The 24,094-nt window shown below is 47.3% G+C and overlaps 1 protein-coding gene across 1 annotated transcript in view; it reads left to right on the top strand.

The window, feature by feature from the left end:
* GINS3 (GINS complex subunit 3) overlaps positions 1–23,888 on the top strand; it is a 32,431-nt gene extending 8,543 nt beyond the window's left edge. Inside the window, exon 3 of the mRNA XM_029609250.1 lies at positions 23,187–23,888. Within this exon, the coding sequence (XP_029465110.1) occupies positions 23,187–23,417 (231 nt within the window). The 3' untranslated portion in view covers positions 23,418–23,888. The remainder of the gene's footprint in view (positions 1–23,186) is intronic.
* The last annotated feature ends 206 nt before the right edge of the window (positions 23,889–24,094 follow it).

The raw sequence follows: 24,094 nt of genomic DNA, 5'->3' as shown, positions 1-24,094 counted from the left end.
CCTCGGGAAGGCAACAGTCCTGGTCTCAGTCTTTTCGTGACCGGCACTTTGGCAGACCAGGTGCTCAGCAGTCCTCTAGTGGAAGCAAGCCCTCCCATGATGGGAGGCTGGTCCATTCCTCGGCTCCAGTGGTAGGCAGACTGTCTCGATTTTACGAGGAATGGGCCACTCTCACTTCCAACCAGTGAGTCCTCAATGTGATAAGGCAAGGTTACGCATTAGATTTTGCACGGCATCTCCCAGATTGGTTTCTTGTCTCCCCATGATCGTATGTCAAGAAGTGTCGGGCAGTAAAGGACACATTACAGCGTCTCCTCTACCTCGAGGCAATTGTAATGGTTCCGCTTGCGGAACAGCGGAGGGGCCGTTACTCCATTTACTTTGTGGTGCCAAGGAAAGGGGGAACCTTCCGGCCTGTTCTCGACTTAAAGAGTAAACGGACGCCTCCGTGTTCCACGGTTTCACATTGAGATCCGTCATCGCATCTGTGCGAAGGCGAGAGTTCTTGGCGTCTCTGGATCTCACGGAAGTGTACCTGCACATCGGCATTCGGCCTGACCACCAGAAATTCCTGAAGTTCGCCATCCTAGGGCAACATTTTCAGTTTTTGTGCCCTGCCGTTCGGCCTCGCCACGGCTCCCAGTACTTTTACCAAAGTAATGGTGATTCTGGTAGCACAGCTTCGGAAGGACGGTTTCTTCATTCATCCATAGCTAGACGATTGTCTGATTCGGGCAAAGTCGTAATTGCTTTGCCGTGTGGCGGTTCATCGGGTGGTTCAACTATTGGAGTCACTCGGATGGGTGGTCAACTTTGTGAAGAGTCACCTGCTTCTTTCTCAGTCCTTGGAATTTCTAGGGGCCCGGTTCGATCCGTGGCTGGCTGGGGTTTTTCTAACGGGGGAACTCATTGCCAAACTGCAGGAGCAGGGTCAGGATTTATTGGACAAGCATCCTCCCAAGGTACGGGGATTATTTGCGGGCCCTTGGATCGATGGCATCCACCCTCGAGTTGATCCCCTGGGCCTTTGCTCATATGAGGCCTCTGCAGTCAGCCTTGTTTTTCCTGTTGGAGTCCAGTGTCGGAGCATTTTCATCTTCCGCTGCCTCTTAGAGGCTCTGCTTCTTCCAGCCTAGATTGGTGGCTCAATTATTTGGGCCGCGGGGTATCCCTGGAAGTCCCCAATAAGACCGTGGTCACTACGGGCGCCAGTCTCTCTGGCTGGGGAGCGGTGTGTCAGGAGAAGTCTGTATAGGGCCAGTGGTCGAGGGAGGAATCCCAGTGGTTGATCAATCGTCTGGAGACCAGAGGGCGAGATTGGCTCTGCAGGTCCTACAGTCAACACTGCAAGGGAAGTCGGTCAGAATTCTGTCTGACAGTGTGATCACAGAAGCTTGCATCAATCAACAAGGAGGAACCAGGAGTCATCCGGTAGTGAGCGAACCGCAGCAGTTGATACTCTGGGTGGAACAACACTTGGTCAGCCTGGCAGCCTCTCACATCGACAATGCTCAGGCTGATTTTCTCATTCGCAGCCGGCTCGATCCCGGGGAGTGGGAACTTGCTCCAGAGGCGTTCAGTCTCATCTCATCTGCGAAAGGTGGTCCAGACCCATCCTGGACCTCATGGTGACATTTTGCAGTGCCAAGGCTCCTCGTTTCTTCAGTCATCACCGAGAGCCAGGAGCGGAAGGGGTGGGCGCCCTACTTCTCGTCGGGCCAAAGAATGTTCTTCTGTATGTGTTTCCTCCATGGCCTCTAATCGGCAAGGTGCTGCGGCGCATAGAATCTCATCCATAGGAGGTGATTTTGGTAGCTCCATGGTTTGCGTATCTAGTGAACCTCGTGGTGGATGGACCCCTCCGGCTACGAGACCTCTCGAACCTTCTTCGGCAGGGGCCTGTTTGTTTAGAAGAGGCAGATCGCCTTTGTCTAGCGGCATGGCTTTTGAAAGGCAGCATTTAAAAACATAGGGCTACTCCGGCGCTCTAGGAAGCCCTCTACTGGCCTATTTATTTTTTATATGCCAACATTCGATCCGAGATCACATCGGTTTACATTCAGGTACTGTAGGTATTTCCCTATCCCCAGAGGGCTTATCTAAGTTTGTACCTTAGGCAATGGAGGGCAAAGTGACTTGCCCAAGGTCACAAGGAGCAACAGTGGGACTCGAACCCTAGTCTCCTGGTTCATAGCCCACTGCTCTAACCACTAGGCTATTCCTCCTCCCTTATGTCAGGGTTTGGGGGATATTTGATTCATGGTGTACTTGTAGTGTACTTGGATTTTCAGAAGGCATTTGACAAAGTTCCTCATGAGAGGCTTCTAGGAAAAGTAAAAAGTCATGAGATAGGTGGCAATGTCCTTTCGTGGATTACAAACTGGCTAAAAGACAGGAAACAGAGAGTAGGATTAAATGGATAATTTTCTCAGTGGAAGGGAGTGGGCAGTGGAGTGCCTCAGGGATCTGTACTGGGACCCTTACTTTTCAATATATTTATAAATGATCTCGAAAGAAATACGACGAGTGAGGTAATCAAATTTGCAGATGATACAAAATTGTTCAGAGTAGTTAAATCACAAGCACCTCACCTTGTGAGGCTGGAAAATTGGGCATCTAAATGGCAGATGAAATTTAGTGTGGACAAGTACAAGGTGATGCATATAGGGAAAAATAACCCATGCTATAGTTACACAATGTTAGGTTCCGTATTAGGTGCTTCTACCCAAGAAAGAGATCTAGGCGTCATAATGGATAACACATTGAAATCGTCGGTTCAGTGTGCTGCGGCAGTCAAAAAAGCACAGAATGTTGGGAATTATTAGAAAGGGAATGGTGAATAAAACAGAAAATGTCATAATGCCTCTGTATTGCTCCATGGTGAGACCGCACCTTGAATACTGTGTACAATTTTGGTCGCCGCATCTCAAAAAAGATATAATTGCGATGGAGAAGGTACAGAGAAGGGCTTCCCCTATGAGGAAAGACTAAAGAGGTTAGGACTTTTCAGCTTGGAGAAGAGACGGCTGAGGGGGGGATATGATAGAGGTGTTTAAAATCATGAGAGGTCTAGAACAGGTAGATGTGAAGCGGTTATTTACTCTTTCGGATAATAGACTAGGGGGCACTCCATGAAGTTAGCATGGCGCTCATTTAAAACTAATCGGAGAAAGTTCTTTTTCACTCAGTGCACAATTAAACTCTGGAATTTGTTGCCAGAGGATGTGGTTAGTGCAGTTAGTATAGCTGTGTTTAAAAAAGGATTGGATAAGTTCTTGGACGAGAAGTCCATTACCTGCTATAAATTAAGTTGACTTAGATAATAACCACTGCTATTACTAGCAACAGTAACATAGAATAGACTTAGTTTTTGGGTACTTGCCAGGTTCTTATGGCCTGGATTGGCCACTGTTGGAAACAGGATGCTGGGCTTGATGGACCCTTGGTCTGACCCAGTATGGCATGTTCTTATCAGGGGGTGGCTCCTACTGCTGCCTCTTTCGCATATTTTGTCCCTCTTGCAGGTGGATCTCAGGAAGGGCCTTTCATGCAGGTCGTTGCGGAGGCACATGGCGGCTCTCGGTCTTTTCTGCGGTAAAGTTAGTGGAGCACCGTTGGCTGTGTATTAGTTTTCTCCGAGGCGCTAAGCATTTACGTCTGACGGTCAGGCACCCTTGTCCGTCATGGAGTTTGAACTTGGTACTCAAGGCTCTGTGTAGGGCTCCTTTTGAACCAGTGAAAAGAGCGACACTAAAGGATCTTAAGTTTAAAAAAAAACAAAACCTTTTTTCTTGTGGCTATTGCCTCAGCTCGTCAAGTGTTGGAGATTCAAGCGTTATCCTGCAGTGAACCCTTCTTGAGGAGTTCAGATACGGGTGTTTCCTTACAAATGGTTCCATCCTTTCTCCCAAAGTTGTCCTCTTTTCATTTGAATCATTCGGTGGAGCCCTCGTCCTTTCCAGACTTGGATCGGGCTGATCCCCAGTCGAGAGATCTGAGCAAGCTGGACATGCATCGCATGGTCTTACGTTTTTTGGAGGCTACTAATAACTTCCGAATGTCGCATCATCTGTGTTGTGGAGTGGATGCAACTGGGGGCACAAGGCTACCAGGGCTACGGTTCCTCACTGGTTGAAAGAGGCTACTGCTTCAGCGTACCTGCTCCAAGGTCGCAAGCTCCCGGTTAGGCTTCGAGCACATTCTACCCCTTCGTGGGCGGAATGTCAACAAGTGTCGCCGCAAGGGATTTGTACGGTGGCTACATGGAAGTTGTTGCATAATTTGCGAGGCATTACCAGTTGGATGTCCAAGCCCCAGACTCTGGGGAAGCTGTGATCCGAGTGGGACTCTCAGGATCCCACCCTAACTAGGAGAGCTCTGGTACATCCCAGGAAACTGGACTGATCAGGGTACGTACAGCGAAAGGAAAATTGGTTCTTACCTGCTAATTTTCGTTCCTGTAGTACCACGGATCAGTTCAGAGTCCTGCCTGGTATTCGGTTTTTTGGTGAGTCCGCTCGTTCACTTTAAGATTAATTTTCTGCAGAATTAGTCTTTTTTTTTTATACGCTCACTGGTTTGAGTAGGTTAACTACTGGTTTCTTTCCCCCAAAAACAATTTACTGTGGGGCTGGGAAACTTGTTTTGATGGTTTATCTAGTTCTGCTTTGATACATTTAAATACTGACTGTGACTGTAGGTGGCACCTCAGGATATAGGGCAGAGTCTGTCAAAAACTTCTCTGTCTCCATCTGCTGGTGAGGAGACACAACCTAGGAGGTCTGGACTGATCCATGGTACTACAGGAACAAAAACTAGCAGGTAAGAACCAATTTTCCTTTGGCTTTCCCCTTTGTTCTAGTTTAAAAGTTGCTCTATTTCCTTTTTGAAAGTTAGTGCCAGCAGCCTGGTTTCATTCTGATTAAAGTGGAGCCCATACCTTCGGAAAAGTCTCCTCCCTTCCCCAAAAGTTTGTCCATTTCCTTACAAAACTGAATTCCTCTTCCCTGCACCATCGTCTCATCCATGCATTGAGACTCCGGAGCTCTGCTTGCCTCTGGGGACCTGTGCCTGGACCAGGGAGCATTTCAGAGAATGCCACCCTGGAGGTTCTGGATTTCAGCTTTCTACCTAAAATCCTAAATTTGCCTTCCAGAACCTCCCTCCCACCTTTTCCTATGTCGCTGGTGCCCACATGTACCATGATAGCCGGCTCCTCCCCAGCACTGTTTATAACCCTATCTAGGTGATGCGTGAGGTTCGCCACCTTCGCACCAGACAGGCAAATTACCAGGCAATCCTCACGTCCACCAGCCACCCTGCTATCTACATTTCTAATCGAATCACCAACTATGATGGCTGACCTAACCCTTCCCTCTTGGGCAGTAGCCCTGGGAGGCTTGTCCTCGGTGTGAGAGAACAATGCATCACCAGGTAGTGCTCTCCAGCTGGGAGATCTTTCTGATCCAAGGCAGCACCGGGGCTGCCAGATTGAATTTGGGACTTGGCTACTATGTCCCTGAAGGTCTCATCAATGTACCTCTGTCTGCCTTAGCTCTTTCAGGTCTGCCACTCTAGCTTCCAGAGAACGGACTTGTTCTCTGAGAGCCAGGAGCTCTTTGCACTGAGTACACACATACAATCTGTGACCGGCAGGTAAAAAATCATACATGTGACACTCGATCCAAAAGACTGGAAAGTCCCCTTCTTGCTGCTGAACTGCCTTCATCTTAATTTAGTTGAGTTCCTAGTTAAGTTTATTTTGCTAAGGGAGTAGGAATTAGAGTACTTTAAATTTCTAGGTGTTTTCACTAATCTGCTAGTGACCTACAAGGGGATGATTAAATTCTCAATAAGGGCTGGTGAAATAGTATGAATTAGAAAAGTGCCTGATAGATTTTTACTGAGAAAGTGTCTCTTGCCTAAAAATGAAGGGTTAAGCTAGGTGTGGGTCACAAGTATCTAGCAGATCCCAACAAGTAGTACTATTTCTTGTTACTCCTAGAGATAGCAGTGGCTTTCTTTAATCTACCTGGCTAATAAAGGAAAATTAGTTTCTTACCTGATAATTTTCGTTCCTGTAGTACCAAGGATCAGTCCAGGACACCTGGGTTGTAACTCCGCACCAGTAGATGGAGACAGACTAAAACTTGTGGGCGGAGCCTTATATGCCCCTGTGCCAGTCACAGCCCCTCAGTCATACGTAATGTCAAAGTAGAAACCCAATTAGGCAACCATAGCTAACTAGCCAAACTCGCTACTTAAATGGAAACAATTCCAACCCTTGCAGGAACCAGACTCCCCAACCGGGAGAGCGAACAAGCAGTGAGCGTACGGAAACAACGATGAGCGGACTCTCCGATACCTTAGCGTAGTACTGCGGGCGGGATCCTGGACTGATCCTTGGTACTACAGGAACGAAAATTATCAGGTAAGAAACTAATTTTCCTTTCCCTGTACGAACCAGGATCAGTCCAGGACACCTGGGATGTACCAGAGCCAACTTACCGAGGGTGGGAAGCAGAGAGTCCCGCTCGGAGTACCCTCTCCCCAAAACCTCCGGCCTCAGCGGCCTGAACATCCAGACGGTAAATGTCGGACGAAGGTATGCAACGACTTCCAGGTAGCCGCCCTACAAATCTCTTGAGGCGACACCTGAGAAACCTCCGCCCAAGACGCAGCATGAGACCTTGTCGAATGAGCCCGAAGATCCACCAGCGGAGGCTTTCCCCGTACCATGTACGCTGAGCCTATGGCCTCTTTGAGCCAACGGGCGATCGTCGTACGAGACGCTGCAGCACCCTTCCTTGGGCCGGAAAAGAGGACAAACAGATGATCCGTTACCCGAAAAGGATTAGTGATCTCCAGAAAGCGAAGGAGGGACCTCCGCACATCCAGCTTCCGTAAATCTCTCAATTTCGGATCCGACGACTCCCCGACCGCTAAAGCGGGAAGTTCAACGGATTGGTTCAAATGAAAAGCCGAGACGACCTTAGGAAGAAAGGAAGGGACAGTCCGCAAGGAAACGCCTGTGTCGGAGATTCGCAAGAACGGCGCCCTACAGGACAACGCCTGCAATTCCGAGAGACGCCGAGCCGAAGAAATCACCACCAGAAAACACGGTCTTTAACGTGAGATCTTTGACAGTAGAGCGCTGCAAAGGCTCAAACGGTGCCGAACATAAGGCCGAAAGAACCCAATTGAAATTCCAAGCCGGACAGGGAGGACGCAAGGGAGGATGGAGATGTTTAGCCCCTTTCAGGAAACGGGCTATATCCGGGTGAAGAGCCAGGGAGGATCCCCCGACCTTCCCCCGCAAACAACCAAGTGCCGCCACTTGGACCCGTAGGGAACTGCATGCCAATCCTCTGGTCAGTCCCGCCTGGAGGAAAGCCAGAATATCAGGGACCGCAACGGTAGTGGGATCCAAACCTCGCTTCACACACCAATCCTCAAAAACTACCCATACCCTGACATAAGCCAGGGACGTGGACTGCTTCCGGGACCTCAGTAGCGTAGCAATAACTGCGTCTGAGTAACCTTTTCTCTTCAACCGATTCCTCTCAAAAGCCATGCCGCGAGACAGAAGTGATCCGCATCCTCCAAACAGACGGGGCCCTGATGAAGCAGCCCCGCGAACCCCTGAAGACGAAGGGGAGCCATCACCGACAACTGTATGAGGTCTGCGAACCATGGACGGCGTGGCCACTCCGGTGCCACCATGACCACGTTGGACGGGTACAATTCTATGCGCCGCAGAATCTCGCCGATCCTTGGCCACGGGGGAAACACGTACAGCAGCACATCCGTCGGCCAAGGAAGCACCAACGCATCGACGCCCGCTGCTGCCCTCTCTCGACGCCGACTGTAAAAACGCGGAGCCTTCGCGTTGTGCCACGTGGCCATCAGATCCATGTGGGGAACTCCCCATGTCCTGCAGATGAGAAGAAACACATCGTCCGCCAGTTCCCACTCTCCGGGATCTAGACGATGCCTGCTGAGAAAATCCGCCTGCACGTTGTCGACCCCGGCAATGTGAGACGCTGTTATGCTGCTGAGATGTTGTTCCGACCAGGCCATCAACATTTGCGCCTCTTCCGCCACCAGTGGACTTCTCGTCCCGCCTTGACGATTGATGTAGGTCACGGGGATGGCGTTGTCCGACAGTACCCGGACCGCCTGTCCCCGCACCAATGGTAGGAAGGCTTGGAGAGCCAGACGGACCGCTCTGGTCTCGAGGCGGTTGATGGACCACTGAGCTTGCGATTCTGACCAAAGGCCTTGCACCGACCTCCCTAGGCAAACTGCTCCCCAGCCGGAGAGACTGGCATCCGTGGTCACCACCGTCCAATGTGGAACGAGAAGGGATACGCCACAGGACAGATGACTTGGATCCAGCCACCAAAGAAGACTGGATCGTGCCGGACCCACAAGCGGGAGCGGTGGGTAGAAATCCTCCGAAATTGGCTTCCAACGGGACAGCAAAGAAGACTGCAATGGCCGCAGGTGAGTGAACGCCCAGGGTACCAACGCGAGCGTTGAAGCCATAGGGACGGCGAAGAGACAACAGACGCCTCACCTGAGATTGCAGCTTGCATATCCGATCGACTCTTGTGGTAATTGACCACCCAGCCCAGGGACTGCAAGAGCTGGAGGACCCTGTCCACCGCCCGTCGACACTGACTCTCGGACTTCGCCCGAATCAGCCAATCGTCAAGGTAAGGATGAACCAGGAGACCTTCCCGTCGCCGCTGCGCCGCCACTACCACCATCACTTTCGTGAATGTCCGAGGCGCCGTTGCAAGGTCAAATGGGAGCGCCCGAAATTGGTAGTGCCTCCCCAGGATGTAGAACCTCAGAAACTGCTGGCACGATGGCTGAATGCCCACGTGAAGGTACGCCTCCGTGAGATCCAGAGAAGCCAGAAATTCGCCCGGACGCACCGAAGCGATAACTGACCGAATCGTTTCCATTCTGAAGTGGGGAACGCGAAGACATCTGTTTACTCCTTTCAGGTCCAGAATTGGTCTTGAAGAGCCGTCCTTCTTGGGAACCACGAAGTAAATGGAGTAACGGCCCGTGCCGCGCTGATCGACAGGGACGGGGGATATGGCCCCCAAGCTTTCCAGCCGACGGATGGTGTCCAACACCGCCGCCCTCTTCCCGGAGGCCTTGCAGGGCGAGACCAGGAATTTGTCCGCTGGGATGCGAGCAAGTCTAACTCGTAGCCGTGGCTGATCACGTCGAGGACCCATTGATCCGACGTCACCCTGGTCCACTTCTCAAGGAATAAGGTTAATCGCGCCCCTACATTTGGAACGGCGTGCTGCGGGCGCGACGAGGGGTGGACCGGCCGGACTTCATTGGGAGGGCTTGGCCCCTGCACCCGACGGGGCTCCTCCTTGCCTCCCGTAACGTTTCCCACGAAAGGACTGCTGCCACTGAGTGTTCCGGGAAGAAGATGGCCTATACGAAGGTCCGGCGGATCTTTGAGGGCGCGATTTCCTGGGCCCCCGGTATCGGGACCAGGCCGGAAAAGAGGACCGCGCTCTGGCCCTATCCTCGGGCAGCTTGAATGCCCTGTTCTCTCCCAGAGAAATCATCAAATCATCCAACTCCTTACCGAACAACAACTTTCCCTTGAAAGGTAACGAACCCAGGTGGGCCTTGGAAGAGCCATCTGCTGCCCAGTTGCGCAGCCACAGGAGACGGCGCGCTGAAACTGCTGCCACCATGGACCTAGCCGAAGTGCGCAGAAGGTCGTGGAGGGCATCAGCTCCATAAGCTATTGCCACCTCCAATCTAACAGCCTGAGACGTCTCTTCCGCAGACAGGCCCGCATTCGCCTGAAGGACTTGGGCCCAGCGTAAACTAGCTTGCCTGGCGAAGTTAGTGCAGATTGCGGCCCGCACCCCTAGGGCGGATACCTCAAATATCTTCTTGAGCTGCACCTCGAGCTTCCTGTCTTGTAGATCCCGAAGGGCCGTCGCCCCCGTGACCGGGATAGTGGACCTTTTCGTCACCGCGGAGACCGCTGAATCCACCTTTGGAAGTCGAAGAAGTTCCAGCGCCTCCTCCGGGAGCGGGGTGGAGCTTGTCCATGGCCTTGCTGACTTTCAACCCTAACTCCGGGGTATCCCACTCCCGGAACAAGATATCCGAAGAAAAATGAAAATGAAAAGCCACCGCCGGTCCCGTGAGACCTCGCAGAACTGGATCCATATTGGCCTCCTGGCGGACCACCACGGGTGGAGCCTCTATCCCCAGCTCCTGGAGGATGGCCGGGATGAGTGGCGACAGTTCCTCTCTGCGGAACAGGCGGACTACCTTGGGGACATCCCCGTCCGCTGCCTGTGTACCTTTTCCCGGGCTGGGCGGAATCATCCGCCCCCGACGCCTCGGCCCCCCTCGGGGACTCTTCGGGATCATCAGTATCCGCCGTGGAGGAATCTTCTGAATCTGCCTCCTGGGGTACGCCCCGGGGCCGCCGTTTCCCTCGCGAGGGAACCTGGGCGCGCACCGCGGTATGTTTTTTTTTTTTTTTTTTTTCTTTTCTTTGCCTTGCGCTTTCTCGGTGGGGCCTGGTGGGGGCCCTCCTCAGAGCCTCCCCCCTCGGGAGCGCTTGCTACGCTTGTACTTAAGTACCTTGCGCAGCAAAACCGCGAAATCCTCCGAAAACGACCCCGAGTCAGAAGAATCTGCCCCGGAAGCCCCTCCGCGACGACCCCTCCCGCCGTGCCCCGCTGCGGGGAAAACGCGGGAGGTAGAGCCGACTTGCCCGCCGCGGTCCGCGTGAATTCCCTGCCGGTGGCCCAAAATGGCCGCCACTCCCGCGCTGAGCGGGAAAATGTCCTGAGGCCTATCTAATTGGCCTACCCCTCGCGGCGGTGAACGCGCGCTCTGGGCCCGAGCCCCTCGCGATGCCCCGGACGTTCCTTCACCGCCCAGGACGCAGGCCGAGCAGAGGCCCTCCCGGGACAAACGCGCGCGCGCCGATCCGCGGGCTTGCAGGAAGAACCGCGCGGCATGCCGACGAACGCGGGAAGAAAAAAACTGAGGCGCGCGTCAAAATTAATAAAAACTAATTCGGCGACCTTCCCCCCTGCCAGCAGCGCCCCCCCGCGTGAAAAACGAAGGAGTAGCGACGCCGAAGCAACGGAGAGCCGGCCGCAACAAAATAAAACAGGAAACTTTTTTTTTTTTTTTTTTTTTAAACGCTGACGCTGGCCGCTGTCCCGGGTCCTGGAGCCCTAGTCCTGCAGGGGTGAGTGAACCGGGCTCCCCGGTGTCACCTCTGACGCTGCCACTAGCCCAGCCGGGTCCTCGACCCTGGCAGCGGCCTCAACCGGGGGAGGGTAGTCCCCTCAGGACCTCTCAACTCCCCTGGGAGGCAGGGCACCCGGGACTAAGGATTAAAAAACAAACCCCAAATTGGTCATAAAACAACTAGGCCTAACAAAAACTAACTCAAAATTCAAACCTGACTAACCACCAGAATCAGGTCAGGCAGGGCTGTGACCGGACCTGCACCATCTACTGGAGACAGAGTAAGACTGAGGGGCTGTGACTGGCACAGGGGCATATAAGGCTCCGCCCACAAGTTTTAGTCTGTCTCCATCTACTGGTGCGGAGTCACAACCCAGGTGTCCTGGACTGATCCTGGTACGTACAGGGAATGTTTTATGGACTTTTTCTCAAGGAACTTGTCCAAACCTCTCTTAAATAACCCTGCTATGCTAGTTACCTTGACCAACAGATTCCATAGCTTGGTTGTGTGTTGAGTGAAAAAGTACTTGTGATGACTTATTTTAAATCTATTGGTTGTTAGTTTCATGGTGTTCCCCCCTGTTTTAGTATTTTCTGAAAGGTTAAACCATCCCTTATTTACCTGTAACATTCTACTCCTTTAATAAACTTCTATCTTGTCCTCTCTGAAGAATCCTGTCTCGTGTAGGCTTTCATGATAGGGCAGCTGTGTTCCATCCCATTTATCGTTTTTATTGCTTTCTGCATCTTCTCTAGTTCCACTATATTCTTTTTGAGATTGGGTGACTAAAACTGCTCACTATATTCGAGGTGCGGACACACCATGAATGAAATGGAGGCAATGTGATATTTTCCATTTTGTTCTCCATTCCTTTTTGGATCATTCCTATTATTCTATTTGCTTTTTTGTCCACATGAAATCCAAGGTCTATTTCCTGGGTTGTGACTCCTGATATGGAACCCAGCATTATGTACCTGTCCTTGGGATTACTTTTCCACATTACGTTTCATCTGCCATTCAGATGTCCAGTCTCCTAGCCTTGCAAGGTCCTTCTGCAGTTTCTCAAAATCCACTGCTGTTTTGACAACTTTGAATAAATTTTGTCATCTGCACATTTGATCACTTCTCTTGCTCAGTTTTTCCAGATCATTAATGAATATGTAAAACAGCACAGTACAAATTCCTGTGATACTCCACTAATGACTTTTCTTCATTTGGAAAACTGACCATTTAGTCTCGCACCCTGTTTCCTCTCACTCCTCTGTCTTTCTCCCTCTGAGCATTTCACCCCTCTGTGTTCATCCTTCCCCCTTAGGGGCCTCTCACCTCTATCATCTTCTCCTCCCCCACCATGGGTGTTCTCTCGCCGCTCTATTATTTCATCCATTCTTTCCTTCACCTTTAGCACGTCCTTATTTTACCCCTCCCCCATGCACACCCTTCTCTTCAGTTCCTCTTAACCTCATGTATTTTCCTACATCTCCCTTCATGGGCCTTTTATCCCCTGCTATTGTCTTGCCTCCTCCACCAGAGTGATCTCTTACCCCTGTGCTATCTTCTTGCCCAGCCTTCAAGGCCCCTCTCATCTTTCTCTGCCGCTCTGTGACCTCTCGCCTCTCTGTCTGCATTATCTATCTTCTTTCTCTACCCCCCTCCCCCCCCATCCGCGAGGGGGGCTTTTATCCCTTGTTCTTCTCCCTTTACCTCTCTTTTCAGTGCCCTCTCACCTTGTCATCTTCACCTCCCCCCTTTTCACATGGACCGATTTCTGTGTTCTCCCCCTCATCTCTCATGGACCTCACCCCTGCGTATTATTCCTCCACCCTTCACTATAAATTACAGTTGCATGCAAAAGTTTGGTCAAACTGATTATCTAAGGAAACAAAAGCTGATAGAACCCCATTCTAGTACAAAACTAGTTAAACATCTTTGGGATTTTTAATGGAAAATGTATTTTCTGATTTTTAACAGATTGAAGAAAATAAAACTGAAGCGCAAAGGTTTGGATACCGTTCCAGTTGAGTCGTTACTACTGATCAGCTCAAATAATTGTGGTTTGAGGGTGGCAAAGCCATTTTATAACTAGCTAACATCCTAATAGATCCTTGGAGTGCAGTGGTTCCCAAACCTGTCCTGGAGGATCCCCAGCCAGTCTGGTTTTTAGGATATCCACAATGAATATGCATGAGATGAATTTGCAAGCACTGCCTCCATAGCATGCAGATTTTATCTCTTGTATTTATTTTTATTTAAAATGTATAATCCTCTTATTGCAGCCATAGTCATTCTAAGCACAGAACAAAAATCACAATTCTTCATAACATATCATAGAAGGTATATATTAAGACAAGGTCATAAAACAAATATCAAGTATTGTTTATCTTTTCCAAGAGGCTTTTGATTATGTTTTGTTTATGAAATTCCTTCGTATCTGGAATAACATGTAATTGCAAAGGAAGAGCATGTCAAGAGGCAGAGCCAATCATTGAAAACCCTCATGTAGAAGTTAATTTTGCAGCTTTAGCAGATGGAACAATTAATAACTGCTGATACTGGGAGGGATGATAGGAATGTAAAACATCTAGCAAAAAGCAAGGTTCCCATTGCAAACCACTTTATAAACCAAAAGAAGGTAAGAATTGTTAATCCTGTTTTTCTTAAAGAACAACTTAGGCAGTCTTCTTACAATTACAGAATTTTATTATCGAGAGGAGTAAAAGAAAAGAAACTCAGGTAAATTTAAAAACATTGCACAATCATTTTCTGAGGTACTGGAATCAGATCTCCACCAGCTGCCTGTAAAGTAGCAGAGAAAAGATGCGTCAAATGTGCCTTTACAATTAATTGAATTGAGGCAAGGGTGCCCTTCAAGGCAGATACAATATAGGGTAGAATAAAAGGGTTAAAGGGGGTTAGGATTATGGGGGGGGTTATTGTTCAGGACATATTTTGGATAACTGGTTTATGGCGAATTGGAGGTTTCTGTCACAGTGGGCATTTTTGAATAGCCAGGTTTTGCTTTAAAGTCTGTTGTTGTTCGTTGGTCCTCTGGCATGGAGTTCCATAGTTTTGGGCCAGTAACTGATATCGAGCGCTCTCTCTCTCATTTGTGTTAAATGAGTTTCTTGTGTTCAGGATTTCTAAGAGGCCTTTGTTTTGCGATCTGAGCGTTTGTGGGAGAATATGTGGCTTAAATATTATTCCCATTAGATCTTTTATTCTGATTAATGTCATTGAATATTGTACGTACTTTTTGTAAATTATTCTTGATTGTACAGGGTGCCAATGCAGGGCGATCAGAGTAGGGGTGATGTCGTATTTCCTGTTTCCCGACCATAGTCTAGCTGCAGTATTTTGCAGTAGTTGCAGAGGTTTTAAGTGACTAGTTGGGAGACCCAGCAGTAGGGAATTATAATAGTCAAGGTTTGAGAATATTAGAGATTCTAATACTGTTCTGAAATCTGTAGTGTTTAGTAGAGGTTTCAGTTTGCTCAGGATTCGCAACTTGTAGAAACTGGATTTGATTAGTTTGCTGATGTGAGTTTTCATTGTTAAATTTTCATCAATTTGAACTCCAAGATCTCTCTCACTTGATTAGCTGGCAATTTCCGAGGTCAATACCTGGTGGGCTTCAGCTCAGCCAAATTAATTCAGTTTTTTGGGGGTTCATTGATAGTTTCCTTTGTGCAAGTTTTTCTTTTATTGAGACCATATATTCAGAGATAATATTTAAAGAGTGGGAATTTTTAGCTAACTAGGCATGTACAATCATGCAAGCAGTTCAACAAGGTGGCAGTAGAAAAAGCAAGGTTATGGACAATAACAGGTAATCTGTATGTTGACAGCATACATCTTAAATTGTAACCTCTAATTAGAAATTGCAGAAAATTAAGGCTGCATATTTATTTATAAAGAGTGGGGAAAATAATAGAACCTTGCAGAGTTTATTGGATACCAGCCTGCCTGAAGTATGTCCTGCGACCCTGACTTGTTGCTTGCGAGAAGGTAAACAGAGAGAGCATATCCAGCAGCAATGCATGGCTAACTGTTTGGAAAGCAGCTGTGATATTGAGGCACACTATACATGTTTGCCCTTTATCAAGATGATGCAGCAGTAGTTCATAAATAGAGAGCAGTAATGTTTCAGTACTATTATTTTGTCTAAACCCAGCTTGACAGATATCCAACATGTTGTTTTTATCTAAGCAATTGGGCAACTGAAGTAAAACTGCCATTTCAAAGATTTAACTCAAAAAGGGCAAGTTGAAAATTGGCTGAAACCCAGCTGGATCAGAAGAATCCTTAGCCCCTTTCTTGAGAACAGGCCACACAATGGCACATTTTAAAGCCTAGAATGTGACTACCTCGTAAAGACAGCTTCACTAACTTCGTAAGAATCTCCAGGAAAAGCAGCATTTAAGTGGCAAAAAATCCAACCTGGGCAAATATCAAAAGAGAAATAGGAACCTCTAAGCCCTGATATTTGCTCTACCTCAGATCAGGCAACCTATTCAAATGCAACTCAATTTGCTGATCTTTTTAAACCAGTAGTCATAATAGTGTCAATATTTGGACAAACAGTCTTTAGCTGAAGCTGCAGATCAAGTATTTTTTGCTCACAGTATTTTATAAATTCTTCACAATCGGGCATGACAGTTTCATCAGAAGAATTCACAGGTTGAGTTAAGACATTAGAGCAAATAATTCTAAAGGATGATTTAATGAATTATCTAGATGTTTGACATACAGTTGTCTGTGCAATTTCAAAATGTTTTTGTATAAATTCAGTGTAATCTATTGTAATTATCTCTGGCACTTGTGGGTTTTTTTGACTGTTAAGCATGTCTTAACTTCCTTTTATAATTCATTATTTGAAATCCGCGGCACCTTTGATCTATGATCACGACAGCTCTTTAAATGATAGTTTTACAATGTTAACAGATTTCAATTTATTGTTTTCCTAGCGTGTAGCAGATGGACTCAGGACCAATGGGTATAATGTACTCCTGATAGCAGTTGGAGACGGATCAGATTTCAGTCTGACATCAGCCCTAGTACATATACCCCTGCAGGAAGTGCAGCTCTTCAGTATTTTCCGTCTCCATAGCAGTTAGGGACTCTATGCACGCTAGCACAGTGTTAGTCATTTTACCAAAGAAAACCAAATTAAGAAGAAATCTTACCTCTATAGATGAGCCCCGCTCTCCTGCGGTGACACCTGTTGGGTCCCTCCCCCAGTTGAGATTTCCCAAGGTGATTTCTGTGATCCCTCGGAAGTAAGTCTCAGTCCGGCGGCTGACCCTCGGCGGGGACCTAGCCCCCAACATCTGGTGAGGCTGAGAGGCAGCGGGTGCAACCTCGAGCGCGGCGGTGAAGGTATTTTCCCTCTTCCCCCCCCCCCCCCCCCCCCCCCCCCCCCCCCCCCGCAGCTGGAGACCATCCGGAATGAAACCGGGAAGCGCCGAAACAAGGTAAGGTAGAAATCTATTTAAAAGTCTCAGTCTCCGAAGCTCGAGGAGATGCACAAGTCGCCAGCCGGGACTAGTGCCACCGGGTTGATCTGCCCTAGCAGGGCTAGACCCCGGTCAGATCCGAGGCCCCTCCCACGTGGAGACCCTCCGAGGTGGTCGCCATATTGTCCGCGTAGTCACCGTCACCATTTTGGCTCTGTTCGCTGCCCTGTCCGCCGTTTCGATCCATGCGCACAAATACCTTGTGCGCACAATGTCGCACGCACAAGTACCGGGCGCATAGCCACGCGCTTACTGTGCCGGGTGCATAATTTCGAACTGTGTGCACAACAGCGCACACATCTCCCTGCACACGCGCACCAAACCTACGCGCGCAACTTCGCACACTGGAGCGCACAACTGTATTGTACGCGCACAAGACATGGCACCACCTGAAAATAAACTCAAAGCTCAGGGCCTTTGCCCAGGGTGCCACATTAGAGCTGCACAGCATGAGGCCATGGCCCTGTGTATACGTGCGAAGAAGCCCTAGGGGACCCAACTCATGGCCCTCCCCAGCCGGTACCGGACCCCAGCCTCTCGAGCAGTACGCCGGACCTAGCATTATACAGCGGGACCCCCCTCAAATGGGGCTCCCCAGGGACACGGCGCCCCCTAGTCTAGACCCAGCATCTATTTCCTGGTTGGAATTCTTCAAAGGTCTGCATACCTTCGTCCACATGCAACCGGGGCCTCCTATAATGCAGCCACAGGCTCCACCAGAGGATCTCAACATGCCGGGACCCTCTATGCCCAGGGAAGTGATCCCACCGCCTAGAAGCCCCATCTTTGGGGACACGGACATCTCAGATGAGGAGTCAGAACCCCTGGAGGAAGGGGAACTCCCGGGGACAGAACCCCATCGAACCATGAGACGCTTCTTCACCAAGGACAAGCTTCCAGACCTGGTCACACACAGCTTAAAAGAGCTTGCCATCCTGGGCACAAGTGCCTCAGGGGAACCTAAGACGAACCCACTATTAGAGGGACTCCGTCAGACCTTCCGCCATTTCCCACTATTACAAGCCGTCCAGCAACTAATTGACCTGGAATGGGATGCCCCAGAAACGACATTCAAAGGGGGCTGGACCCTGGCAGCCATGTACCCTCTGGACCCAGCTGCCAAAGATCTCCTGGCATGTCCGAAAGTGGATGCCATGGTCTGCGCGGTCTCGAAGCGCATTACTATCCCATGGAGGGAGGAGCAGCACTCAAGGATGCTCGACAGACGTCTGGAATCTATCCTCAAATAGTCCTTTGACGTCTCCGCTATGTCTTTACAGATCGCGGCCTGCTGTGCTGTGGTGACACGCGCCTGCTTAGCACAGACTAGGAACAACACTCCTGGGGAGGCCCTGGAACCAGCTGTATCATTGCTTACGGACGCCGCTTCAGATCTGGTACGCACAGTAGCTGGAGGTGTCTCATCCGCCATGGCAGCCAGAAGACAAATCTCTTATGGTCTGGCCATTGAGAGGACTCACCTAAGGAGGAGCAGATACTCGGGGGCAGTAATTGACACCCTACTCCGAGCACGCAAGTTCTCCACATCCCTAAAATACATAAGGATTTGTAGAGTATTCAAAGCCTGGTGCGAGGACCACAACATCATACCACGCTCAGGCAAAATTCCTGCGATTTTGGAATTCCTGCAGAACGGCCTACAGAAGGGATTGTCCCTCAACTCCATCGAGGTACAGGTGGCCGCATTGTCATGCTACGAAACCAAGAGCGAGAGCGGCAGCATAGCCTCTCACCCGGATGTCTCCCGCTTCCTGAAAGGAGTCAAGCACATCCGACCACCCCTTAAAGTGGCTGGTGCCTCTTTGGAACCTCAACCTGGTCCTAGATTTCCTAGCAGTAACCTCCTTCAAACCTCTCTGCAGCCTGTCTCTCCGACTATTAACATTGAAGACAGCCTTTCTGCTGGCAGTCTGTTCAGCCAGTCGTATATCCGAGCTACAAGCACTGTCCTGCCGAGAACTGTTCCTCAGACTCACCCCGGGAACCATCCAGTTACGCACAGTTCTGTCGTTCATCCCCAAAGTGGTGTCTCACTTCCATCTCAACCAAACCATCTTGCTACCATCGCCAGATGAGCATAAGAATTCGGAAGAGGCTTGAAGTCTACGCCATCTCAATGTCGGCAGACTCCTAGTCAGATACCTGGAAAGGTCGGAATCCGTACGTAAGACGGACCATCTATTCATCCTTCACAATGGGAAGAAGCAAGGGGAAGCGGCCTCGCGAGCAACCATAGCCCCCTGGATCAAAGAAGTCATCAAGGCGGCCTACATAGAAGCAGGCAAACCACCGCCTTTACAAGTCAAGGCCCATTCTACTAGAGCCCAGGCAGTGTCCTGGGAGGGAAACCAAGATGCTGTCACCTGCCGAGAGCAGGGCGGCGACATGGTCCTCCATCCACACCTTCTCCAGGTTTTACCGTCTGGATGTTCAGGCTCGAGAGGACACAGCATTTGCAAGGGCAGTACTAAGTGGGTCACGGGCAGCCTCCCATCCGCTTCGGGAGTAGCTTTTATACATTCCAAAGGTCCTGAGTCCATCTGTTACATGCTAGGAAATGGAGAAATTACTTACCTGATAATTTCGTTTTCCTTAGTGTAGACAGATGGACTCAGCATCCCACCCACAGCTGCCGTTACTCATGGAATTCTAGGGGGACATCCCCGGGAGTGAGTGATTCACGGGTAAGCTATACTTTCCTTCATCTAGGACACCCATCCTATTGGGTATCGACGTTTCTAGGTTGAGGGCACTGGTGGTCTCCAGCTATAGCCAATTCAACCAGTTCAAATTAATCAAGTTAACCAAGTTATAAAGTTAATAAAGTTATTCAAATTATTCAGTCATACTTATATCCACAATGCTTTTTGAGGAGAATACTGAAGAGCTGCACTTCTGCAGAGGTATAGGTACTAGGGCTGACGTCAGATTGAAATCTGATCCATCTCCAACTGCTATCAGGAGTACACTATACCCATTGGTCCTGAGTCCATCTGTCTACACTAAGGAAAACAAAATTATCAGGTAAGTAATTTCTCTTTTAATGTAAAGGCACTAAGTCACTAATTGAGTATGTAATAACTTGTAAAGTAGAATTAGCCCATTTCTGTGAGAAACTCTTTATATCAATATGTGACTTATTCTAGCCCTTGTCCTCACAGGCATACATCTGTTTATATAAAATTGAATCAAACCATCCAGCATTGTCAACAGTAAGATTGGCATTATGTCCCTCCAACATCAGCAAATCAAGTGTGACCCAATCAGTGGGAAGGAACATTAATTACTTGAATCAAATCACAGGCTTCTAAGACAGTTAAACAGTCATGCATAGGAATTCACTAAATTATCCATATGGTTGTTAAAATCATCTAATATCATAAGGCCTGTATATTTTAAACTGAAGGCAATAACAAAATCTAAAAACTTGGTCTTAATATCTGGAGGGCACGTTGGCTTAACCTAAGACCTAGTCCCTCATGGTTCACCAGCATAGTGATGGAGCCACACTATACAACAGCCTTTTTTTTTTTTTTTTTTTTAATGAATCAAAACAACTCCACTACTACTCTACTGATAGCAACAAGCATGATGAATCCAAGCGTACCCCAGGACACATTTGATTCAATAAGTGTTCTCCTGCAGGAGTCAGGATTCAGTTATACAAAAGAAATCTGTACTATTATCCAATAAGTAGGAAAAAAAACTTGCTGTTTTTGCCTTCACTGAATTTGCATTTATATAGGCAATAATAATTATTCCTAGATACTTCAGTCTTAAAATGTCTTGCAAAAAGCACCTTTTTAATAGATCCAGCAATAATACAGCCCCATATTAGTCATCTGTCTCATGCATTTTCATTGTGGATATCCTGAAAAACCTGATGGACTAAGGTCTCCCAGGACAGGTTTGGAAACATTTGGCCTAATAGTTAAAGCAGTGGGCTACAAGCCAGGGTTCAAATTCCACTGCTGCTCCTTGTAACATTCCCTCAGGTACAAACTCCGATTGTGAGCCCTTTGGGTACAGAGAAATATATATATCACCTGAATGTAATCCATATTGAAGAGGCTGAAAGGTGGAATATAACTAAATAGATGAATCTGTGAGCTCTAAGGAATCACTTTTTTAATGGCTTTTTAATGGTAAATGTTTTTTTATAATTGTGGTGTGGAATAAATGGTTTATATTCTGATTGTGAAAAATGTTATTTTGCAATTAAATAAGTGTTTTGTTTAGTTGCTTATAGGAGTACCAGCTTAATAACAATTTGCCACTGTGCATAACACAAGTCTATTTCTCTGCCCATATTCACATCTGGGTCCAGGAAAGACAAAGGCGTGTGTGACCCTCATCTTCATGTTCTCAGAGTACACCACCAGAGGCAGCAAATATGGCAGTGATTCTTAGCAGAGCAAAACTAAATATGTCCATGTCACTGTAACAAACGCTTCCTCTGCCACCGGTTCCGACTGTGTGTGCTAAAATGCAGTCTACTTCATTTTCTGTAACATTTTATAATCCAGCAACTGGAGATGTTGCCATTTTGTGTACTAGTGTGTGTCAGTCTCACACTGCAGGGTAAGATGAGCCAGTACCTAAATATAGCAAGTCTGTCTTCATTTTCAAATGCTCAGATAGCTAATTAGAGGAACCCATGGTTGTTGAAAGAAGAGAGAACTGAAGCACCTCTGTTTAATCTTTGTATAGTTGTTTCTGGAAAGTATATCGTATAGAACTTCTGATAGCTCTACATATGGATACTATTTCTACCTCTGTTTGGTTTGGGATCCCTTGAAAGTTAGAACAAATGTACTATAAACTGAGGATTGATTCCAATATGGGATAATTTGTGTTATATTTTGGGGTGGGGGTTAAAACTTAGAAAATTGATTACTGTTTAATTGTGATGGTTGGAGCTGTATTATTGGATTTGCTTCTGTTGGATTGTGTATTTATCTGTTACTTGGAAATAAACTTTAAAAATAAAGTGGAAAGAACAGCAATCACAACCTGAGAGGTGAGCAGAGTCGAATATTTGTCCAAGCAATAAATTGTCTTCATCTGACTAATTGAAGGTTTATCAAGTTAATCACTTTTTTGGACCTTCGACCTTATCGAAATAAGTAGTAATGACTCAACTGGAACTTTTATATATGCAATGTTCACTATTTTATTCGTTTCAATCAGTTAAAATCAGCAAATCATTTTGCATTAAAAATTGCAGAAAGATGTCATTTTTAGCTTTGTACTATGTAGAGGTTAGGTCAGCTTCTGTTCAATTGGACCAGGGGTGCTAAATGTTTGCATACAACTATGTACAGATTTTTTTAAACATGCATAGTACTTCTTTCCCTGAAGTACTATATTTGATGCAGGAAGAAAAGGTTTATTTAGATTTTTTTCCCCTGTTTCAGAATGGATGGGTAAATTTACCAATTAGCATACCCTTTCCAATTACACAAGTAACCAGCTATTGAATGTGGGGGGTTTTTTTTTGTTTGTTTGTTTTTTTTTAAAAGGGCATTCTTAGTTGATGGGTAAAAATTCTGGAGACAAGCAGGATATTTTCTCAGGGGTGTGGTTGCTTTCATGGTTCTACTCCAGTTCTCTTAAGTAACACACATTAACTTTAACTTTAAAAGGCATCATTTGGACCTATTATGAAATGTTGGTTTATTTCAGCATTTACACAGATTCCAAATCGGGGTACTGTATAACATTTCAGATACAATTTCCTGCCTCAAAGAGCTTAAAATCTAAGCAGATACCTTTAGGCAGTAGGAGATAAAACAAATCGACCAACCGAAGGAGGAATGTCACTGGGCAAAGCAGATCTTGAGAATAAGTTGTTAATCTTTAGTATTAATAAACGTAAATAGACTTTTAAATAAAGCAATATTCCTGCATTTTTCAGCATTCTAGTGACTACAATCATGCACTGAAGTCAGATTTAGGAATAGCTCACTATAAAGGAAAGCTTTTCTTAATTACACAAGGCAAGAAAACTGTCAGAACGATTGCTGATTTGGTTAAAAAAAAAAAACGGTTCATCTATTTCAGGGCTTCTCAATCCTGTCCTGGGGCCCCCACAACAGGTCAGGTGCAGGATATCTACAATGAATATGCATGAGATAAACTTGCATATACTGTGAGTGTCTATGGTATGCAAACTTATCTCATGCATATTCATTGTAGATATCCTGCAAACCTGACCTGTGAGGGCCCCAGGACAGGATTGGGAAGCTCTGATCTATTCAGTGTTGTCAGAAAATAACCCAGTGATCTGAAGTTAAACTGGTCTGCTGTATTACCATAACAGATGGAGAATGCAGTTATTTGACTGTCTTGCTTGTAGATAATCACATAAATCCTCTCTTACTTAGACATTTGTTGGACGTTTCCGGCGCATCATGGACTCCTCACAGAACGCATACAACGAAGACACATCTGCATTGGTGGCAAAGTTGGATGAGCTGGAGCGAGCCCTGTTTCGAGCCGGGCAGAAGGGGCTCAATGACTTTCAATGCTGGGAGAAGGGCCAGGCATCTCAGATCACAGCTTCTAGGCTGGTGCAGAGCTACCGGAAGAGAAAATTCACAGACATTGTAGGCTGAGAAAGAAAGTGGCAAAAAGAAAATAGGGTAAATACTGCAACTGAGCATGCAATCTGTTTTCTTTTTCAGGTTGAGATGAGCATCACATCCAGCCTTACTAGTTAATATCAAAGGAAATATATTAAACCAAGGCAGTAAGACGACAAATGGCCAGTGAAAGCAGATTGATCTGTTGGCAGTGCAAAGTGTTATTTTTGGCAAGGATTAGCACTGATTAGTTCAAATAATAATAGTGGTTTGAAGATGGGAAAGATTTCTATTTTATAGCAAGTTTCCACCTTAAATGAGCCTTCAGTTCTAAATGGATCTGTGAACTCTAAGAAAGGAATCCTTTTTTTTATTGTAAATAAATGTTTTAGTATTAATTAGTATTGATGGTTTTTATAATTGCTCTATGGAATAAGTGGTTTATATTCTGATTGAAAAATGCTCTTTTATAATTAAATAAGTGCTTTGTTATTCATTTGCTTATAGGAGTGCCAATTGAGTTATTTGTCAGTGTATAACACAAGCCCATGTTTTGCTGTCCATATATACATCTGGGTCCACATATACATGTGAGGCAGCAAGCATGGCAATGAATCTTAGCCGAGCAAAACTATTTCCTAGCATTAGATGGGACTCGGGACCAGTGGCTTTATGCTCCCCTGCCAGCAGATGGAGATGGAGCAAGCTGA

Source organism: Rhinatrema bivittatum, chromosome 7, assembly GCF_901001135.1.
Source record: "Rhinatrema bivittatum chromosome 7, aRhiBiv1.1, whole genome shotgun sequence".
In the NCBI taxonomy this organism is placed as follows: domain Eukaryota; kingdom Metazoa; phylum Chordata; class Amphibia; order Gymnophiona; family Rhinatrematidae; genus Rhinatrema; species Rhinatrema bivittatum.
The sequence above is the reverse complement of the archived record's forward strand: the minus strand, read 5'-3'. Positions and strand labels throughout refer to the sequence as shown.